We start from the raw sequence: 23078 nt of genomic DNA on the forward strand, positions 1-23078 counted from the left end.
TACCCCGTATATACCTGCCCCAGTGAAGCAGGATTAGTTTCCTCATATATACCTGCCCCAGTGAAGCAGGATAAGTTACCTCAGTTATTACCTGTCCCCAGGGAAGCAGGGTTGGTTTACTCGTATAGACCTTCCCCAGTGATCAGGATAAGTTACCCCATATGTACGTCCCACATGAAGCAGATTAGTTTTCCTCATATATACCTCCGAAAAACATGAAGCGGATAAGTACCCGTATATACCTGGCCCAGTGAAGCAGGATTAGTTACCTTGTATATACCTGCCCTAGTGAATCCAATAGAAGAGAAAGATGTGGCCTTTGCTTATGCTCCAAGCTGGTACCCACAAAATAAATCCTTCTGGTTTGAGGATTTCACCTCCTTTTAGGAGAGTTTCATCAGTAGCATACCTTACGAAGTGCACAAATACGGCAGAATATCACTGTTAATAGGCTTTCAGCCAACTGAGCTGGAAGTACAATCTATTTTGGAGCAGATCAATCATAAGCCAGAGTTTTATAATAATTGATGCCCCAAGATTAATCCCAAGTGCAGTCTCTGACATTATGCTTTTTAAGTGCTCAAACGCAGCTGGTAGACCCCCCCCACAGTACTTTTCATGATAGCAATATTATCACTAAAATAGAGAAAATGCAATTGGTTTCACAAAACATACAAAGCAAGATAGCACTTTAAATTTTTTAGTTAAAATTATAATTTGCATGATACTTAACTACTTTTTGTTTTAGACACTTTAATATTTTCGGCTTTAAGACAACACAATGAAGAAAATGTCAGACATTTACAAGCATAGCTAATAAGAGGGCAAGGCAGGCTTCCTAACACTATCAGATCTGTGCACCCCACCAATAGGCTTAATCACTTTGCAAGTGGGATTTAATCTGGTTTTTCAGACAGACCCAGGCACCACAAATGTAAGAGTTCTATGTCTTTTCTGCAGTCAAGATTTCTAGTTGGAGCAGATTCGGGAAGCAGGTTGCCCCTGACGGGCACCTAGGCTCAAAACTGTTTCTATTAAAGCCAAAGGCCAACTCTCGGTTCTCCATATAAGGTTTCACTCCCTTTCAAGTCATATCTACCACAGAAATAATTAAACATCCTCTTTGACCTCTTACAAGTTGAGCACCAGTCTCCCTAGGCCAGGGGTTCTGGAGCTACAAGTGTCTAGAACAAAACTGAGGATGTAAGGCGGGGCAGTTGGATTAGAGAGCACAGGGAATCCCTGAGATGTTACTCACCCCATCATAGTTACATAAAGTAATCACTCTATCTGAGTTGTGCAATTATCTTCCTAAATTAGAGGTTTAGTGTCCCTCTTCTAAACTCCGAATCACCTAAAGGAGAAGATTCTCACTGAGGAAGAAAACAAGACATTGGAGATGAGCTCTGCACGTGTCCCATTTTATTATACTTCTTGGAGTACGCCTAAACTGACATGAAGAGATTGAAGCGCTTAGCTGAATTGTGCCGGGATAATATGGAGTCTGTGGGGGAGTTACTTTAGTTGTATTCGAGGCGACAAAAACGTAAGTAATTTCTTAATGAGAACAAAACACAATTGTTATAACCCAACAGTAGTAATTAATATTAATTGGATTTTTTTTCACTTACAAACCCAGTACCAAATGGTTCCAAATGACTTCCAAGTCACATTCTGGATATATCAAGGCCAATCCTCCCACAGTAATGAGGACACTTGAAAAATCAAAAGTTGGAATGCAGGGTTCAGTGCACAGAACTTCCAATGACTTCACATTGGTTGCAGGTTTGCTAGAACTTGTCAAACAAACAAACAAAATCATTGGGATCGATCTGTACTTAAAACAATTTCCATTCACTTCTCAATTTCGAGCTCACGCAGTGAATCAGGTGTCAGCACTAAATGTGATTTCCTTCTCCTTCAGTCAGGTTTGACTTTCAGAAAGTTCCCAACTGTGTCCTGAAGCAATTTGTATCCATCCTGCTGCCACAGGCTGGTGGTTTTGTGGCTCCAAGGGTCATCGGAACTTCTGAGATCTGGCCTTGAGTCGACTTCAGTAAGCACCTGAGGATTCCAGAAAGGACATGTGGGGCACGCTATGGAAGCACTGGGCTGCTGCATTGCAGAATCCTGGGTTCGTTGGTGGGCTTCGCCACGAGATTCTACTGCTCTGGCACATGGAACTCCATGGATCTATAACGATGTGGAACACTTAAGATGGGCTCTGGAAGCGAAAGGCATTCTTGGATAGCGTAGGTCGCAGTTCCCATTTTCCTTGTGGAACCTGTACAAGCAACCATTGAAAGCCAGGTTCAAAATCCTGGGCTCATCTTCTTTTTTACCTAGAGAGACCATAAGAAGAGGATAAAGTTAAGAATCATATCTATTAACTAGCAGCTCTACTCATATCTAAGTTAGATTTTAAACTTGGCAGGAAGAAGAAAAGAAAATAGACTGAATCCTTGCTATGGGCTGAGCATTACCTGAGTGTTTACACCAAGTTATTCCCAGAGGTGTGTGAGCATTCCCACTTCCAAAGCGGGAAACCGCACTCAAATTTAGAGAGGTTTCCACGTTTTGCTGGTAGAATATGCTGAAACCTAATTAAAATGACTGTGGCCGGAGGTAAAGTCAGTGTTTTTCCGTACCCCCTAGTCTATAATTCTAAACTCCAAGAACGTATTGTTAAACTGCTCACAGAAAGAGAACGGTAACGCCCTGCGAAGTGGGCCTAGAGGGAATCTCAGTGCAAGCCGCAGTGAGTTCACTAAGAGCATACTAATATGGTTCCCCTAAAAATCAGTGGAGTGGAATGTTTGGTGTTATGATTAAGTCCTGCTCACTTTGGGTCCTAAGGCAACGATCTATTTTGAACCGGGCACATGATGGAAATCAAGCAAGCCACTTTATTTGATAAGTCCACCCCCACGGATAGTGTTTTTGGGGGAGGAGACGTATACGCCATTCAGCGAGAAGAACTAAAGCTGTGATTTTCATACACACTGTTTTGAAGTTTGTTTTAGTGGTATAAGGTGTGCACGCAGTGGCCAATAGCACATGAGCTTCACCAAGTAGCCCCTGACAACCCAAAACAGGATGGATGTGGGTGGATAAGCAGAGAGTAATGAGAAAAGGGGGAGTGAGGAGCCCCACTTACAGCCCCAGCACATCTGAGATGCCCTTGTTCAGGGTCCAAGGCCTCTGCCTACTCAGACTGTAACTGTTTTGAAGTTAGGTAAGCAAAAGTCTCTGCAAACGGTATCATGGTAATCTTTACATCGTAAAATACCAGAAATGTTTATTCTTTTTCAGAAGGCACTTAGAACCCTCGCTAATGGCCTGATGTGTCTACTTGTACCCTGACAATAATAACATTTTGTGGTTATCAAAGAGGGAAACTGAAGCAATAAGACATTCATGGGGACGTCCCTAAGGCTAGTGACACCATAGGAGCCATTACTTATTTCACAACCCAGCCTAAATGTGACCCACTAAATTGTATACTTCTAAAATCCAACTTTTGTGGGATATGAAATACATCTCAATAGATAAGTTCTATGTTTAAAAGTCAGAAACGACCTTTGGGACAATGCTTCTGACAAAGAAGTAGTAATTTTGCCTTTTCAAGTCCTATGAGTGGCTCCTACCTCATTTTTTAAAAAGTCAATTATTATGTATAAAACACTTCAGATGCATGAACACCACACTAATGACTTGTATAGCTCACTGCCATATTATAGTCCCACATGATCTCCTCCGAGCAAAAGCCGCATCATCTTTTAAGTTGAGGAGCAGAAGCCGCAGGAAGTTTTGGTTAGTCACGAAACACAGCTGGTAAGAGTCAGAGTCAGACTCAAGTCATTCTGACTGTGAAGACTATAATTTTATCACTATGCTACACAAGTGAAGAAGAAGAGGAAGGGGAGGAGGAGGAGGAGGAGGAGGAACAAGAAAGACTGAATGCAAAGAATACAAAAGAAACTGAATTCATGATGTTCTAAGAGTCAGTAGGCTATGCTAGAGTTTACAAGTTCTACGTAAATGCTGGAATTCAGGGCATGGCTGGCTTTAAACGTTTACTTTAGTATGAGTGTGAGGCCCAAAATCCTCCCAAAGAGTCAGCAACTGGGAACTATAATATCTGTAGGGAAAGCCTACTTTCCTGTGGCTTGTTGAGTTTTATAACTGACTTCCCTGGCCTGGGGGCATGTGTCTTTCAGTGCGGCCCCTTAACATGTTTGTGAACAGATATTCATTCTAAGTGGTTGCCAACTTCTAGGGACTGTCTAGATGGTAACTCTCCCCAGTAGCACTACCCAGACAGGAGATGCCTGACCCTGGACATGGTGAATCTGCAACCACAGGCCAGGCTTTAGCATTCAGTAGGATAAGTCATTTTTTCTTCTAAAACTGCTGTGACTTTCGCCACATTTTAAAAGGTCCTCAAACTTTCCTTTCATGATACCAACCTCACAAATTTATCTGAGAAATAAAGTAGAAAGGTAGTCAAAACAGAAGACAGTAATCACTTACTGACAGCTGCTGCCACTAGTGCCTGGTGACGAATACAGAAGAATTGATTCATCGCTCCTGACGCAGCTTTCTGATTATTTTGCGGTCCTTCAGAACATGATGTATGCTAAACTCATATACTTTCCCAAGAGACTAATACTTTCCTAAAAGGCCAAGCTCTAAGATGCCAGACTAACAGTGAAAATAGTAGGGTACCAGAAGAAAATCACACTCCAAATTAATCTTAAACTTATGAAATCATTACTTAGACTTAGATACCCACCCCCCCGCCCGCCAAATAGCTTACACATGATCAGAGAATACTTCTTCCTTTCATGCATGTAGCTTCCGGACAATGCCCTCTGATGATTTGTATTTCATACACTTGCTGGCCCAACTTGGCCTTTTTTATTTAAAAAAGTGGTATGTATCTTGTAATCTCAGGATGGATTGGTTTTTTTTGCATATGCTAGGTATAAGGGAAGATAACATCGATGGCTGGCAGCATCACATGCGATGATAATAATATCTTTACATCTTGGTTCATCTATCATATAGCTATGGCTTTGAATACTTTTAAACCTATGTCCTCATCTGTAATGTGGGACGAAACATATACATGCAAATGTTATCAGATAACATGGTAAGAGAGAGATATACTCAACACACTATCTGAACGCAGCAAGTTATCAATAAATTGTAACTATTATTGCAAAAGCCAAGAAGAATTGGGTAAGCTTAGTGGCCTGGGTTCATTTGCAATTAAAAGTGCACCTGACAAGCATCTTACAGTCTGCTGCCTGCCTTGAACACGGTGGCAAAGCAAACCAACTGCAACAAAACAAAACCCATCTAACAACAAACCTCTGCTTTCCACGGTGCAACGCCCCTCCGGGAGAGCATCCCAGAGCAATGCCTTCCATGTGGGGGGCGGGGCCACTGCCACCAATTCTGCCACCATCTTACAGATGAGAATGTGAAGAAGGAAGATAAACATGCAAGAGGTGGAGTTAGGTTTGATTAGAAATGAGTCAGCCAGTCCCACAGAAGACGGCACCCAAGCTAGAAGCTATAAAAGGGTCAGTGTCCCAATCCATCGACACCCTGCAAGCTGCATCAGGCCTTATCCTACCTGTTCCTTTGGCGAAGCAGGTGAGAGGAATTTAAGCATTTGGCGCTTTTGAGTCAGATATCTTAAGATGAGCCTAAGTTTAGACATACCAAGTACCCGTATTCTTGCTACTTTTTCTCTTTGTTGTTGCCTCTTTAATTTTTTGGTTTGCTATTTCGTTTGGCTAATTTAGTTCATTCTTGAGTCTTTAGAAATAAATATGTCATTATTGACGAAATCAATCCGGACAGTCGCTGTCTTTGGTCTAGCCGGTGGCCCTCAACCGTGAGTCACCCGTTCACGGGTCACCCGCAGATAGTTACAGTACGGTAACGACCGAGCAAAATTAAGAAATGCAAAGATAAATGAAAATAATTTTGTGGTTGGGGTCACCACAACATGAGGAACTGTATTAAAGGGTCACAGCACTAGGAAGATTGAGAGTCACTATTCTAGGCCATCTCATACTCTGTCTATTTTGTTCACAATATGAGGAACTGTATTAAAGGGTCACAGCACTAGGAAGATTGAGAGTCACTCTTCTAGGCCATCTCTTACTCTGTCTATTTTGTTCACATGTCACCTTTTCTGGGGATATTTAAAAAAAAAACTGGTAGTATGGTTTAGTTTCTTTGCTGTTCGCTGTTAGTTTGTAAAGCTTTAAGCCCTAATTCTTCGCTTTCAAATTCTTGTCTGGATTACTAAATGGTGTTTAATCGAGTGCGAACTTGAAATTTCGGGGCCTGCTAATGCGTTTTCAGTTCTCAAACAAGATTCCGACACGCTTTGCCCACTGGTAGTTTTCTGTAGGACTTTTGGGTATAGTTTGCCGTCGACCAGAAAGGATTTAGATGTTAAGGTATCTGTCACGTTCGCCCTACCCGGGAACAATGGAGCATGCATGTAATTCTGCCACTTGGGAGGTAGAAGCAAGAGAGACCAGGGGTCAATGGTCAACCTTGGCTACAAAGTAACTTTTTTGAGGCATGTGTGAGCGAATATGAGTCCGGTCCAAAATAACCAGGAACAACTAAGAGGCAAAGTGCCTGCCACACAAGCATGAGGGCCTGAGTTCAGATCCCCAGCACCGCTGTAAAAGCTGGGTGTGGTGTCATGTGTCTGTAACCTTTGGTGCTGTTGTAGGGACAGACACAGGTGGTTCTCTAGAGTTCATCTGCTACCCAATTTAGCCAAATCAGTGAGCGCCAGGTTCACTGAGTGACCTTGTCTCAAAATAGAAGGCGGGGTGTTTACAAAATGTCTCAGTGTCTAAAGGACTAATGTTACAAATGTGAGGGCCTAAAGTTTCAAATGCCTAGAACTGACATAAAGCTGGGCATGGTGAATACACATCCGATACCCTGATGCTCCTGCAGCTAGTTTGGCAACAAGTGATGATCAATACACAAAAAGGAAGCCATGACTCAAACAATGTGAAGATGATGAGCAAAACCTGAGCTTGTCCTCTGATCTGCACACATGTGCCGTGTTAACACACGTGCCTGTACATATGGCCCAACGACGTCAAATTGCAAACACTACGCAGCACATAGCAGGTATGCATGTATGGCCAATACATAATTCAATCACACATAAAGGAAAGATATAAAAACAATGTGGAGGATGATTGAGGAAGATACCAAATGCTGACTTCTGGTTTCCACACACATGCCTACATATGTGCATAAGTTATAAAACACACATGCGCACACACGCGCATACACACACACATACACACAAACACAGAAACACATACATGCATCACACTCATGCCACGAAAGAAATGAAATGGAAGAAAAGGGGTAAGGAGAGGGGTGTATTAGAGGAGAAAAAGATAGAAGAGGTGAGCCAGACTGGACTCATGGGTGTCTAGAGGGTACTGGGAACTTTGGGAGTCCAGAGTAATCCACAGGACACCAAAGTATGCCCAAAAGATATTATATAAAGGATACAGTCACACAAGACAAATTATACAGGGACCTGAGATCATTTCAGTTGGGCCAGGAACATGCACAAAGTTTCCTTTGTGTTGATTGATCTTACAAAACCCTTGATCCATACGTCTACGCTGTGGTTGAAGAAAGAACAGAGGTTTTAAAAGTTATTCTATCAGTAGTTCTCAACCTGTGGGGTCTTAACCCTTTTGGGTGGGCACAACAATCCTTTCGACAAATGTAGCATTAGATAGTTTACATTATAACTTCATAATATAAGCAAGTCACTTTAGAGTACAATGAAAATAACTTTATTGAAGGGGGGCACACACATGAAAGGAACTGTGTTGAAAGGGTTGCCAGCATTAGGAAGGGTTGGAGAACAAACTGCATTAATATTAAAATACGACCTGTGGTAAATTAAAAAGAAAGAAAATGAGGCATCATTTTCTCTCTCTATATATCTCTCTGTTTCTTCTCTCTCGTCTCGTCTCTCTCTCCCCCTCTCTCCTCATCGCTCTCACATCTCTCTCTCTCTCTCTCTCTCTAGTTCATTTAAACGTAAAGAACAAGGAGGACAGACCTCTTAAGAAGTGTTGTCAAAGTCATTGGATATATTCGACAAATACACAAAGCAGATGAGAATGTGGCACACTGAGCAAGGATGAGCTGAAGGAACTGCTGGAGAAGGAGTTCCGGCCAATTCTGAAGGTACGTGTTAGGTCTGAAGTCCACCGGGGCTTTGTATACATTCTAAGACCAACATTAGCTGGAAGGTGCACAGCCCCAGCTGACTGGGATAACCCCATGAAGAAAAAGAAAAAAAAAAAAAAAAAAAATAGGCTTCTGAAGCTAGGGCACCATACATCTATTAAGTCAGCACACCTTTTTTTTTTTTAAACAGATGTTTCTTCCACAGTTTTCTGTGCTTTTCCACCTAGACTCCAACTTTATTAGGCACTCAGGCTTCTTATTCCATGAAAATACATAAACTTGTGCTAAAAATTTAATCAACTGATTGATTAGTTAATTATACTAACCAATAGAGAGCGATATTGTAGAGGGCTGTCAGCCAAAATACAATTAACAAAATGGCCGGGGTGACGTAAAGTTTGAAAACGAAGTGTCCATGTTATTTTCAACTACTTAGCAAAGATTTAAACTAATGTAGTGAACAATCAGAGACAATTAAACTATATGTAAATGGTTAAATTTATGTGAAACTAAACCATACCAGTTACTGAAGTTCACTTGTTCCACTGCTTTTCACATGTCATAACCTGAGCGCTTAACTCTCTGGTTTAGCTCCTTAATACATCTTCCTTGGCAAACCGCAGTGGTCTTTATTTTCTATTAGCCCTTCCTTCACATAGGCTAGGGCCCTATTAACCTAAAGTGATTAAAATCATGTGATACATGGCACACAAATATACTAGGCTATATTCAGCTGAGGTTGTGGCTGGGCTGACCATGTCTCCCTCTGGTGTGCCTTTCATATACAGAATCCAGATGACCCGGACACAGTTGACGTCATCATGCATATGCTGGATCGAGACCACGACCGAAGGCTGGACTTCACCGAGTTCCTTCTGATGGTGTTCAAACTGGCTTTGGCATGCAACAAGGTCCTTGGGAAGCAGTACTGTAAAGCTTCAGGGTCAAAGAAGCACAGGCGTCACCACCCGAGAGAAAAGGGGAACAAAGGGAAGAGGAGGCGCCGAACAGAATCAACTTCAGGCGTCCATGGGAGTGTGGAGAGAGGCCATAACGTAGTTCTGGGGGCCAGGGAATGCATAGCGTATCCAGGTCCACTCTAGGAGTTTGGAAAGGCAAGGTGATTTGTCTAGCTCAGAGGAACCTAGGAAAAAACCCCATGGGTCTAGCTCTGGTCACTCTGGGAGTAGTAACAAAGAGAAACATGGTTCAGGTTCTGAAGAGCTGGGAGAAAAGAGAAACAAGGCACGTGATAGCCCCTCTAGGGAATCTGGGGGGGAATATGAATCTGGATCTAGGTCAAACAGTCAGGGAAGGAAACGCCATGGTGGATCGTCACATGAAGCGCAGAAAAACGAACACGAGTCAAATTCTACTCAGTCAAGAAAGGGCGGGGAAAAAAAGCACAGGCCTAGCTCGGCATGTTCAGGAAACAGTAAGACGCAAAGTCATGCATGTGGTTACAGCAACTCTAATGAATGCTGCAGACCACAAAATGCTTCAAGTTCTTATCATTCAAGTAGTCTGAAGGCAAGGAATAGCCTTTCAGGACCCAGAAGTTGTCACAACAAGAGGCCAGGTATGAGTGTCCCAGAAGGCCAGGCCCCTCTAGCTGTTGTCAACCTAAACGTAGATCCTGTAGCCGGTCTTCTGGTGAGAGGGGGTATGGGTCGAAACAATGTTGTCAACCACAGAACTGTGGAAGGCAAGAGAAAACGAGATCAAGTCATTCTCCCTGCCTGGGGACAACCATGAACGGGACAACTCATCCTTTCTGGTTGTGTCAACGGGGAATGCCCCCTGGGACAATTCATTCTTTCAACTCTTCAATCAAAAAGAGGTGTAGGTCAAATGAGTTTACCAAATGTGGTCAGCATGGATCGGCTTCAGGGCACTCATCCTGCTGTAAACAACATGGAAGAAATTCACCTCACAACACTCAACGTGTAACCAAGCTGGACACGGATCAGCTCAGGCATGCTGTGAGCACCATGGTACTGCATCAGGTCAGTCCTCGGGTTGTGCCCAACATGGGTCTGGCTTGGGAAGGTCCAGTGGTCAGGGGCATCCTGGGTCACAGTCAGGTCGGTCACCTGGTTCATGCCAGCAACAATCTGGATCTAGTCAGGAATCTAACTCTCCGAGCATCACAAATGGGGCTCGAGAAACTCATCTGGTTTTGGGAACAATGAGTCTGGATCTGGCTCAGAGGAATCACCTAGCACTAGGGGGCATGAGGAAAGCTCTGGTCAGACTTCAGGTAGAGGGAAGCACGGAACGGGATCTGGTCACTCATCGAGATCTGCAAATCAAAAATATGAATCACATCACACAAAAAGGTCTTCGAACCCAAGCCAGAGAAAATCTAATGAACGGGCCACATCTCAGTCTAGATCGAATGAGGGTAGGAAAAATTCTAAGGGGTCAGAAAAACACTCAACTTCATCACAGGAGAGTGATGAGAATACAGAGTCAGGCAAGGAAGGCAGGTGGAGACGTTTCAAAGGCAGTCCAAACAGCATGACAGCCATCAGTCTGGCCATCAGCAGCACCAGCCCCCCTTTTCCGGACGCAAGGGAGATCTCGCCAAATCCCAAAGTCCACCCTGAGACAGTACGTGGAGGAACACCCTGAAGACCGCCCAGGGACAACCACAATCCCTCCCAGTCACGGCGGTTTCACAGCATGGGAGTCCAGCCTCAGGGACATCAGGAAGGGCCAAAGCAAGCTCTTCAGCAGTAGACAGCCACAGTCTGGGCCGTCAACAGCCCTCTTTTATTCGCCGGCTCAGGGAGATCTCCCCCAAAGGTTCCCCGATTCACCCGGAGTCCCGTGAGGGGGAGGACAACCGTAAGTCGCACAGAGACACCACTTCCTCGCACAGATCATGGGGACCCCAGCAAAGAGACCGTCCAGGGACGTCAAAGGAGGGCTCAAAGGCAGTGCGCAGGGAGGCAGTCCAACGGCCTCAGCCGGCGTCAACAGCGCTCCTTCTCAGCGCAGGGAGATGTCCAAAGGCGCCAGTCCACCCTGACCCAGTGAAGGGCAAGGAGCGCCCTGTAGTCTCACGAGACAGCCAGCACCTCCCAAGGCCATGGCGGAGACCTCAGCACAGAGACTCGGTCCAGGGACGTCAAGGGAGGGCTCCAAGGCAGCCTCAGGTCAGCAGTAGACAGCCACAGTCTGGGCGTCAACAGCCCTCTTTTTCCGGCTCAGGGAGATCTCCCCAAAGGTCCCCAGTCCACCCTGAGTCCAGTGAGGGGGAGGAACAACCTGTAGTCTCACAGAGACAACCAGCTTCCCCCCAGGGTCATGGTGGACCTCAGCAAAGAGACTCAGTCCAGGGACGTCAAGGGAGGGCTCAAAGGCAGTCTCAGGGAGGCAGTCAACGGCCTCAGCCTGGCCGTCAACAGCGCTCTTTCTCAGGCTCAGGGAGATCTTCCCAAAGGTCTCCAGTCCACCCTGAGTCCAGTGAAGGGGAGGAGCACCCTGTAGTCTCACAGAGACAGCCAGCATCCTCCCAGGGCCATGGCGGACCTCAGCACAGAGACTCGGTCCAGGGACGTCAAGGGAGGTCTCCAAGGCAGGCTCAGGACAGCAGTAGACAGCCCCAGTCTGGCCATCAACAGCCCTCTTCTTCAGGCTCGGGTCCTTCCCCAAGAAGGTCCCCGGTTCACCCCGAGTCCAGCGAGGGTGAGGAGGACTCCTTCCCCTCACAGAGAGGCTCAGGATCCCCGTATCCTCATGGTGGGTCTCAGCACAGAGAGTCAGTTCAGGGACGACATGGTGGACCTCAAAGGCAGTCCCAAGACAGCAGTCGACAGCCTCAGTCTGGCCATCAGCAGCCCCCCTCTTCCGGCGCAGGGAGATCTCCCCAAAGGTCCCCAGTCCACCCTGAGTCCAGTGAGGGGGAGGAACACCCTGTAGTCCCACAGAGACAACCAGCATCCTCCCAGGGTCATGGCGGTTCTCAGCATGGGGAGTCAGCTCAGGGACGCCAAGGGAGGGCTCAAAGGCAGCCTCAGGTCAGCAGTAGACAGCCTCAGTCTGGGCGTCAGCAGCCCTCTTCTTCAGGCGCAGGGAGATCTCCCCAAAGGTCCCCAGTTCACCCTGAGTCCAGTGAGGGGGAGCAACACCCTGTAGTCTCACAGAGACAACCAGCTTCCTCCAGGGTCAGGGTGGATCTCAGCATGGAGAGTCAGTTCGGGGAAGACATGGTGGACCTCAAAGGCAGTCTCAGGACGGCAGTCAACAGCCTCAGCCTGGCCGTCAACAGCCTCTTTTTCCGGCTCAGGGAGATCTCCGCAAAGGTCCCCAGTTCACCCTGAGTCCAGTGAGGGGGAGGAACAGCCTGTAGTCTCACAGAGACAACCAGCTTCCCCCAGGTCATGGTGGACCTCAGCAAAGAGACTCAGTCCAGGGACGTCAAGGGAGGGCTCAAAGGCAGTCTCAGGGCGGCAGTCAACAGCCTCAGCCTGGCCGTCAACAGCCCTCTTTTTCCGCTCAGGGAGATCTCCCCAAAGGTCCCCAGTCCACCCTGAGTCCAGCGAGGGTGAGGAAGACTCCTTCCGCTCACAGAGAGGCTCAGGGTCCCGTACGGTCGTGGTGGGGTCTCAGCACAGAGAGTCAGTCCAGGGAAGGCATGGCGGACCTCAAAGGCAGTCCCAAGACAGCAGTCGACAGCCTCAGTCTGGCCACCAGCAGCCCTCTTTCTCAGGCTCAGGGAGATCTCCCCAAAGGTCCCCAGTCCACCCTGAGTCCAGTGAAGGGGAGGAGCACCCTGTAGTCTCACAGAGACAGCCAGCATCCTCCCAGGGCCATGGCGGACCTCAGCACAGAGACTCGGTCCAGGGACGTCAAGGGAGGTCTCCAAGGCAGGCTCAGGACAGCAGTAGACAGCCCCAGTCTGGCCATCAACAGCCCTCTTCTTCAGGCTCGGGTCCTTCCCCAAGAAGGTCCCCGGTTCACCCCGAGTCCAGCGAGGGTGAGGAGGACTCCTTCCCCTCACAGAGAGGCTCAGGATCCCCGTATCCTCATGGTGGGTCTCAGCACAGAGAGTCAGTTCAGGGACGACATGGTGGACCTCAAAGGCAGTCCCAAGACAGCAGTCGACAGCCTCAGTCTGGCCATCAGCAGCCCCCCTCTTCCGCGCAGGGAGATCTCCCCAAAGGTCCCCAGTTCACCCTGAGTCCAGTGAGGGGGAGGAACACCCTGTAGTCCCACAGAGACAGCCAGCATCCTCCCAGGGTCTGGCGGTTCCTCAGCATGGGGAGTCAGCTCAGGGACGCCAGGGATGGCCTCAAAGGCAGCCTCAGGTCAGCAGTAGACAGCCTCAGTCCTGGGCGTCAGCAGCCCTCTTCTTCAGGCGCAGGAGAGATCTCCCAAAGGTCCCCAGTTCACCCTGAGTCCAGTGAGGGGGAGCAACACCCTGTAGTCTCACAGAGACAACCAGCTTCCCCCAGGTCATGGTGGACCTCAGCAATGAGACTCAGTCCGTGGACGTCAAGGAGGGCTCAAAGGCATTCTCAGGGCGCAGTCAACAGCCTCAGCCTGGCCGTCAACAGCCCTCTTTTTCCGGCTCAGGGAATCTCCGCAAAGGTCCCCAGTTCACCCTGAGTCCAGTGAGGGGGAGGAACAGCCTGTAGTCTTCACAGAGACAACCAGCTTCCCCCCAGGGTCATGGTGGACCTCAGCAAAGAGACTCAGTCCAGGGACGTCAAGGGAGGGCTCAAAGGCAGTCTCAGGGCGGCAGTCAACAGCCTCAGCCTGGCCGTCACAGCCCTCTTTTTCCGGCTCAGGGAGATCTCCCCAAAGGTCCCAGTCCACCCTGAGTCAGCGAGGGTGAGGAAGACTCGTTCCGCTCACAGAGAGGCTCAGGGTCCCCGTACGGTCGTGGTGGGTCTCAGCACAGAGAGTCAGTCCAGGGAAGGCATGGCGGACTCAAGGCAGTCCCAAGACAGCAGTCGACAGCCTCAGTCTGGCCACCAGCAGCCCTCTTTCTCAGGCTCAGGGAGATCTCCCCAAAGGTCCCCAGTCCACCCTGAGTCCAGTGAAGGGGAGGAGAACCCTGTAGTCTCACAGAGACAGCCAGCATCCTCCCAGGGCCATGGCGGACCTCAGCACAGAGACTCGTTTCCAGGACGAAGGCATGGTCCCCAAGCAGTGCTGCAAGACCCAGTGAAAGCTCCCAGTCTCGGCCCACAACAGCCCTCTTCTTCAGGCTCCGGGATGTCCGTCCCCAACGAGTCCCCGGTTCCCCCGAGTCCATTAGCGAGGGTGAGGAGCCACTCTGTCTCCTCACAGAGACAGCTCAGACCATCCCGGTACCTCATGGCGGCTCTCAGCACAGAGATCGAGTCCAGGGAAGCACAGGGGACGCTCAAGGCGGATCTCCACAGGCAGGCTGACAGCGCTACAGCCAGTCTGGCCCATCAACCAGCCTCCCTCTTCCGGCGTCTAAATCCCCAAAAGGTCCCGCATCCTCCGGTCCCCGTGAGGGAGAGGACCCTGTGTCCCCAAGACAAGCCAGTCCATCCTCAGGCATGGTAGGGTCTCGAACATGGAGGAGTCAGTCTCAGGGGACGCCAGGTGCTCAAATCAGTCCACATGTACAGCAGTCGAGACAGCCTCAGTCTGGCCATCAGCAGCCCCCCTCTTCCGGCGCAGGGAGATCTCCCCAAAGGTCCCCAGTCCACCTGAGTCCAGTGAGGGGGAGGAACACCCTGTAGTCCCACAGAGACAACCAGCATCCTCCCAGGGTCATGGCGGTTCTCAGCATGGGAGTCAGCTCAGGGACGCCAAGGAGGGCTCAAAGGCAGCCTCAGGTCAGCAGTAGACAGCCTCAGTCCTGGGCGTCAGCAGCCCTCTTCTTCAGGCGCAGGGAGATCTCCCCAAAGGTCCCCAGTTCACCCTGAGTCCAGTGAGGGGGAGGCAACACCCTGTAGTCTCACAGAGACAACCAGCTTCCCCCCAGGGTCATGGTGGACCTCAGCAAAGGAGACTCAGTCCCGGGACGTCAAGGGAGGGCTCAAAGGCAGTCTCAGGGCGGCAGTCAACAGCCTCAGCCTGGCCGTCAACAGCCCTCTTTTTTCCGGCTCAGGGAGATCTCCCCAAGGTCCCCAGTTCCACCCTGAGTCCAGCGAGGGTGAGGAAGACTCCTTCCGCTCACAGAGAGGCTCAGGGTCCCCATACGGTCGTGGTGGGTCTCAGCACAGAGAGTCAGTCCAGGGAAGGCATGGCGGACCTCAAAGGCAGTCCCAAGACAGCAGTCGACAGCCTCAGTCTGGCCACCAGCAGCCCTCTTTCTCAGGCTCAGGGAGATCTCCCCAAAGGTTCCCAGTCCACCCTGAGTCCAGCGAAGGGGAGGAGCACCCTGTAGTCTCACAGAGACAGCCAGCATCCTCCCAGGGCCATGGCGGACCTCAGCACAGAGACTCGGTCCAGGGACGTCAAGGGAGGTCTCCAAGGCAGGCTCAGGACAGCAGTAGACAGCCCCAGTCTGGCCATCAACAGCCCTCTTCTTTAGGCTCGGGTCCTTCCCCAAGAAGGTCCCCGGTTCACCCCGAGTCCAGCGAGGGTGAGGAGGACTCCTTCCCCTCACAGAGAGGCTCAGGATCCCCGTATCCTCATGGTGGGTCTCAGCACAGAGAGTCAGTTCAGGGACGACATGGTGGACCTCAAAGGCAGTCCCAAGACAGCAGTCGACAGCCTCAGTCTGGCCATCAGCAGCCCCCCTCTTCCGGCGCAGGGAGATCTCCCCAAAGGTCCCCAGTCCACCCTGAGTCCAGTGAGGGGGAGGAACACCCTGTAGTCCCACAGAGACAACCAGCATCCTCCCAGGGTCATGGCGGTTCTCAGCATGGGGAGTCAGCTCAGGGACGCCAAGGGAGGGCTCAAAGGCAGCCTCAGGTCAGCAGTAGACAGCCTCAGTCTGGGCGTCAGCAGCCCTCTTCTTCAGGCGCAGGGAGATCTCCCCAAAGGTCCCCAGTTCACCCTGAGTCCAGTGAGGGGGAGCAACACCCTGTAGTCTCACAGAGACAACCAGCTTCCCCCCAGGGTCATGGTGGACCTCAGCAAAGAGACTCAGTCCAGGGACGTCAAGGGAGGGGCTCAAAGGCAGTCTCAGGGCGGCAGTCAACAGCCTCAGCCTGGCCGTCAACAGCCCTCTTTTTCCGGCTCAGGGAGATCTCCGCAAAGGTCCCCAGTTCACCCTGAGTCCAGTGAGGGGGAGGAACACCCTGTAGTCTCACAGAGACAACCAGCTTCCCCCCAGGGTCATGGTGGACCTCAGCAAAGAGACTCAGTCCAGGGACGTCAAGGGAGGGCTCAAAGGCAGTCTCAGGGCGGCAGTCAACAGCCTCAGCCTGGCCGTCAACAGCCCTCTTTTTCCGGCTCAGGGAGATCTCCCCAAAGGTCCCCAGTCCACCCTGAGTCCAGCGAGGGTGAGGAAGACTCCTTCCGCTCACAGAGAGGCTCAGGGTCCCCGTACGGTCGTGGTGGGTCTCAGCACAGAGAGTCAGTCCAGGGAAGGCATGGCGGACCTCAAAGGCAGTCCCAAGACAGCAGTCGACAGCCTCAGTCTGGCCACCAGCAGCCCTCTTTCTCAGGCTCAGGGAGATCTCCCCAAAGGTCCCCAGTCCACCCTGAGTCCAGTGAAGGGGAGGAGCACCCTGTAGTCTCACAGAGACAGCCAGCATCCTCCCAGGGCCATGGCGGACCTCAGCACAGAGACTCGGTCCAGGGACGTCAAGGGAGGTCTCCAAGGCAGGCTCAGGACAGCAGTAGACAGCCCCAGTCTGGCCATCAACAGCCCTCTTCTTCAGGCTCGGGTCCTTCCCCAAGAAGGTCCCCAGTTCACCCCGAGTCCAGCGAGGGTGAGGAGGACTCCTTCCCCTCACAGAGAGGCTCAGGATCCCCGTATCCTCATGGTGGGTCTCAGCACAGAGAGTCAGTTCAGGGACGACATGGTGGACCTCAAAGGCAGTCCCAAGACAGCAGTCGACAGCCTCAGTCTGGCCATCAGCAGCCCTCCTCTTCCGGCGCAGGGAGATCTCCCCAAAGGTCCCCAGTCCACCCTGAGTCCAGTGAGGGGGAGGAACACCCTGTAGTCCCACAGAGACAACCAGCATCCTCCCAGGGTCATGGCGGTTCTCAGCATGGGGAGTCAGCTCAGGGACGCCAAGGGAGGGCTCAAAGGCAGCCTCAGGTCAGCAGTAGACAGCCTCAGTCTGGGCGTCAGCAGCCCTCTTCTTCAGGCGCAGGGAGATCTCCCCAAAGGTCCCCAGTTCACCCTGAGTCCAGTGAGGGGGAGCAACACCCTGTAGTCTCACAGAGACAACCAGCTTCCTCCCAGGGTCAGGGTGGATCTCAGCATGGAGAGTCAGTTCGGGGAAGACATGGTGGACCTCAAAGGCAGTCTCAGGACGGCAGTCAACAGCCTCAGCCTGGCCGTCAACAGCCCTCTTTTTCCGGCTCAGGGAGATCTCCGCAAGGTCCCCAGTTCACCCTGAGTCCAGTGAGGGGGAGGAACAGCCTGTAGTCTCACAGAGACAACCAGCTTCCCCCCAGGGTCATGGTGGACCTCAGCAAAGAGACTCAGTCCAGGGACGTCAAGGGAGGGCTCAAAGGCAGTCTCAGGGCGGCAGTCAACAGCCTCAGCCTGGCCGTCAACAGCCCTCTTTTTCCGGCTCAGGGAGATCTCCCCAAAGGTCCCCAGTCCACCCTGAGTCCAGCGAGGGTGAGGAAGACTCCTTCCGCTCACAGAGAGGCTCAGGGTCCCCGTACGGTCGTGGTGGGTCTCAGCACAGAGAGTCAGTCCAGGGAAGGCATGGCGGACCTCAAAGGCAGTCCCAAGACAGCAGTCGACAGCCTCAGTCTGGCCACCAGCAGCCCTCTTCCTCAGGCTCAGGGAGATCTCCCCAAAGGTCCCCAGTCCACCCTGAGTCCAGTGAAGGGGAGGAGCACCCTGTAGTCTCACAGAGACAGCCAGCATCCTCCCAGGGCCATGGCGGACCTCAGCACAGAGACTCGGTCCAGGGACGTCAAGGGAGGTCTCCAAGGCAGGCTCAGGACAGCAGTAGACAGCCCCAGTCTGGCCATCAACAGCCCTCTTCTTCAGGCTCGGGTCCTTCCCCAAGAAGGTCCCCGGTTCACCCCGAGTCCAGCGAGGGTGAGGAGGACTCCTTCCCCTCACAGAGAGGCTCAGGATCCCCGTATCCTCATGGTGGGTCTCAGCACAGAGAGTCAGTTCAGGGACGACATGGTGGACCTCAAAGGCAGTCCCAAGACAGCAGTCGACAGCCTCAGTCTGGCCATCAGCAGCCCCCCTCTTCCGGCGCAGGGAGATCTCCCCAAAGGTCCCCAGTCCACCCTGAGTCCAGTGAGGGGGAGGAACACCCTGTAGTCCCACAGAAGACAGCCAGCATCCTCCCAGGGTCATGGCGGTTCTCAGCATGGGGAGTCAGCTCAGGGACGCCAAGGGAGGGCTCAAAGGCAGCCTCAGGTCAGCAGTAGACAGCCTCAGTCTGGGCGTCAGCAGCCCTCTTCTTCAGGCGCAGGGAGATCTCCCCAAAGGTCCCCAGTTCACCCTGAGTCCAGTGAGGGGGAGCAACACCCTGTAGTCTCACAGAGACAACCAGCTTCCTCCCAGGGTCAGGGTGGATCTCAGCATGGAGAGTCAGTTCGGGGAAGACATGGTGGACCTCAAAGGCAGTCTCAGGGCGGCAGTCAACAGCCTCAGCCTGGCCGTCAACAGCCCTCTTTTTCCGGCTCAGGGAGATCTCCGCAAAGGTCCCCAGTTCACCCTGAGTCCAGTGAGGGGCAGGAACAGCCTGTAGTCTCACAGAGACAACCAGCTTCCCCCCAGGGTCATGGTGGACCTCAGCAAAGAGACTCAGTCCAGGGACGTCAAGGGAGGGCTCAAAGGCAGTCTCAGGGCGGCAGTCAACAGCCTCAGCCTGGCCGTCAACAGCCCTCTTTTTCCGGCTCAGGGAGATCTCCCCAAAGGTCCCCAGTCCACCCTGAGTCCAGCGAGGGTGAGGAAGACTCCTTCCGCTCACAGAGAGGCTCAGGGTCCCCGTACGGTCGTGGTGGGTCTCAGCACAGAGAGTCAGTCCAGGGAAGGCATGGCGGACCTCAAAGGCAGTCCCAAGACAGCAGTCGACAGCCTCAGTCTGGCCACCAGCAGCCCTCTTTCTCAGGCTCAGGGAGATCTCCCCAAAGGTCCCAGTCCACCCTGAGTCCAGTGAAGGGGAGGAGCACCCTGTAGTCTCACAGAGACAGCCAGCATCCTCCCAGGGCCATGGCGGACCTCAGCACAGAGACTCGGTCCAGGGACGTCAAGGGAGGTCTCCAAGGCAGGCTCAGGACAGCAGTAGACAGCCCCAGTCTGGCCATCAACAGCCCTCTTCTTCAGGCTCGGGTCCTTCCCCAAGAAGGTCCCCGGTTCACCCCGAGTCCAGCGAGGGTGAGGAGGACTCCTTCCCCTCACAGAGAGGCTCAGGATCCCCGTATCCTCATGGTGGGTCTCAGCACAGAGAGTCAGTTCAGGGACGACATGGTGGACCTCAAAGGCAGTCCCAAGACAGCAGTCGACAGCCTCAGTCTGGCCATCAGCAGCCCCCCTCTTCCGGCGCAGGGAGATCTCCCCAAAGGTCCCCAGTCCACCCTGAGTCCAGTGAGGGGGAGGAACACCCTGTAGTCCCACAGAGACACCAGCATCCTCCCAGGGTCATGGCGGTTCTCAGCATGGGGAGTCAGCTCAGGGACGCCAAGGGAGGGCTCAAAGGCAGCCTCAGGTCAGCAGTAGACAGCCTCAGTCTGGGCGTCAGCAGCCCTCTTCTTCAGGCGCAGGGAGATCTCCCCAAAGGTCCCCAGTTCACCCTGAGTCCAGTGAGGGGGAGCAACACCCTGTAGTCTCACAGAGACAACCAGCTTCCTCCCAGGGTCAGGGTGGATCTCAGCAATGAGAGTCAGTTCAGGGAAGTACATGGAGGGACCTCAAAGGCAGTCTCAGGGACGGCAGTCAACAGCCTCAGCCTGGCCGTCAACAGCCCTCTTTTTCCGGCTCAGGGAGATCTCCGCAAAGGTCCCCAGTTCACCCTGAGTCCAGTGAGGGGGAGGAACAGCCTGTAGTCTCACAGAGACAACCAGCTTCCCCCCAGGGTCATGGTGGACCTCAGCAAAGAGACTCAGTCCAGGGACGTCAAGGGAGGGCTCAAAGGCAGTCTCAGGGCGGCAGTCAACAGCCTCAGCCTGGCCGTCAACAGCCCTCTTTTTCCGGCTCAGGGAGATCTCCCCAAAGGTCCCCAGTCCACCCTGAGTCCAGCGAGGGTGAGGAAGACTCCTTCCGCTCACAGAGAGGCTCAGGATCCCCATACGGTCGTGGTGGGTCTCAGCACAGAGAGTCAGTCCAGGGAAGGCATGGCGGACCTCAAAGGCAGTCCCAAGACAGCAGTCGACAGCCTCAGTCTGGCCACCAGCAGCCCTCTTTCTCAGGCTCAGGGAGATCTCCCCAAAGGTCCCCAGTCCACCCTGAGTCCAGTGAAGGGGAGGAGCACCCTGTAGTCTCACAGAGACAGCCAGCATCCTCCCAGGGCCATGGCGGACCTCAGCACAGAGACTCGGTCCAGGGACGTCAAGGGAGGTCTCCAAGGCAGGCTCAGGACAGCAGTAGACAGCCCCAGTCTGGCCATCAACAGCCCTCTTCTTCAGGCTCGGGTCCTTCCCCAAGAAGGTCCCCGGTTCACCCCGAGTCCAGCGAGGGTGAGGAGGACTCCTTCCCCTCACAGAGAGGCTCAGGATCCCCGTATCCTCATGGTGGGTCTCAGCACAGAGAGTCAGTTCAGGGACGACATGGTGGACCTCAAAGGCAGTCCCAAGACAGCAGTCGACAGCCTCAGTCTGGCCATCAGCAGCCCCCCTCTTCCGGCGCAGGGAGATCTCCCCAAAGGTCCCCAGTCCACCCTGAGTCCAGTGAGGGGGAGGAACACCCTGTAGTCCCACAGAGACAACCAGCATCCTCCCAGGGTCATGGCGGTTCTCAGCATGGGGAGTCAGCTCAGGGACGCCAAGGGAGGGCTCAAAGGCAGCCTCAGGTCAGCAGTAGACAGCCTCAGTCTGGGCGTCAGCAGCCCTCTTCTTCAGGCGCAGGGAGATCTCCCCAAAGGTCCCCAGTTCACCCTGAGTCCAGTGAGGGGGAGCAACACCCTGTAGTCTCACAGAGACAACCAGCTTCCTCCCAGGGTCAGGGTGGATCTCAGCATGGAGAGTCAGTTCGGGGAAGACATGGTGGACCTCAAAGGCAGTCTCAGGACGGCAGTCAACAGCCTCAGCCTGGCCGTCAACAGCCCTCTTTTTCCGGCTCAGGGAGATCTCCGCAAAGGTCCCCAGTTCACCCTGAGTCCAGTGAGGGGGAGGAACACCCTGTAGTCTCACAGAGACAACCAGCTTCCCCCCAGGGTCATGGTGGACCTCAGCAAAGAGACTCAGTCCAGGGACGTCAAGGGAGGGCTCAAAGGCAGTCTCAGGGCGGCAGTCAACAGCCTCAGCCTGGCCGTCAGCAGCCCTCTTTTTCCGGCTCAGGGAGATCTCCCCAAAGGTCCCCAGTCCACCCTGAGTCCAGCGAGGGTGAGGAAGACTCCTTCCGCTCACAGAGAGGCTCAGGGTCCCCGTACGGTCGTGGTGGGTCTCAGCACAGAGAGTCAGTCCAGGGAAGGCATGGCGGACCTCAAAGGCAGTCCCAAGACAGCAGTCGACAGCCTCAGTCTGGCCACCAGCAGCCCTCTTTCTCAGGCTCAGGGAGATCTCCCCAAAGGTCCCCAGTCCACCCTGAGTCCAGTGAAGGGGAGGAGCACCCTGTAGTCTCACAGAGACAGCCAGCATCCTCCCAGGGCCATGGCGGACCTCAGCACAGAGACTCGGTCCAGGGACGTCAAGGGAGGTCTCCAAGGCAGGCTCAGGACAGCAGTAGACAGCCCCAGTCTGGCCATCAACAGCCCTCTTCTTCAGGCTCGGGTCCTTCCCCAAGAAGGTCCCCGGTTCACCCCGAGTCCAGCGAGGGTGAGGAGGACTCCTTCCCCTCACAGAGAGGCTCAGGATCCCCGTATCCTCATGGTGGGTCTCAGCACAGAGAGTCAGTTCAGGGACGACATGGTGGACCTCAAAGGCAGTCCCAAGACAGCAGTCGACAGCCTCAGTCTGGCCATCAGCAGCCCCCTCTTCCGGCGCAGGGAGATCTCCCCAAAGGTCCCCAGTCCACCCTGAGTCCAGTGAGGGGGAGGAACACCCTGTAGTCCCACAGAGACAACCAGCATCCTCCCAGGGTCATGGCGGTTCTCAGCATGGGGAGTCAGCTCAGGGACGCCAAGGGAGGGCTCAAAGGCAGCCTCAGGTCAGCAGTAGACAGCCTCAGTCTGGGCATCAGCAGCCCTCTTCTTCAGGCGCAGGGAGATCTCCCCAAAGGTCCCCAGTTCACCCTGAGTCCAGTGAGGGGGAGCAACACCCTGTAGTCTCACAGAGACAACCAGCTTCCTCCCAGGGTCAGGGTGGATCTCAGCATGGAGAGTCAGTTCGGGGAAGACATGGTGGACCTCAAAGGCAGTCTCAGGACGGCAGTCAACAGCCTCAGCCTGGCCGTCAACAGCCCTCTTTTTCCGGCTCAGGGAGATCTCCGCAAAGGTCCCCAGTTCACCCTGAGTCCAGTGAGGGGGAGGAACAGCCTGTAGTCTCACAGAGACAACCAGCTTTCTCCCATGGTCAGGGTGGACCTCAGCAAAGTGACTCAGTCCAGGGACATCAAGGGAGGGTTC

The 23078-nt window shown here is 52.6% G+C and overlaps 2 protein-coding genes across 2 annotated transcripts; both read left to right on the plus strand.

Annotated features, from left to right (window-relative positions):
• Positions 1–5507: 5507 nt before the first annotated feature.
• On the plus strand, positions 5508–13488 carry LOC127199080 (filaggrin-2-like). Its single transcript, XM_051156937.1, is given in 7 exon segments — positions 5508–5664; positions 8196–8204; positions 8207–8268; positions 9060–9355; positions 11063–11121; positions 11698–12151; positions 13011–13488. Coding segments are annotated over 7 exon segments (1515 nt in total).
• A 2194-nt stretch (positions 13489–15682) lies between these two features.
• LOC127199081 (filaggrin-2-like) lies at positions 15683–22877 on the plus strand. Its single transcript, XM_051156938.1, has 4 exons — positions 15683–15728; positions 15797–16034; positions 22085–22515; positions 22732–22877. Exons 1-4 carry the CDS (start codon positions 15683–15685, stop codon positions 22776–22778), a joined length of 762 nt encoding a protein of 253 aa, XP_051012895.1. The 3' UTR covers positions 22779–22877.
• The last annotated feature ends 201 nt before the right edge of the window (positions 22878–23078 follow it).

The sequence above is a fragment of the Acomys russatus genome, chromosome 15 (genome assembly GCF_903995435.1).
Source record: "Acomys russatus chromosome 15, mAcoRus1.1, whole genome shotgun sequence".
In the NCBI taxonomy this organism is placed as follows: domain Eukaryota; kingdom Metazoa; phylum Chordata; class Mammalia; order Rodentia; family Muridae; genus Acomys; species Acomys russatus.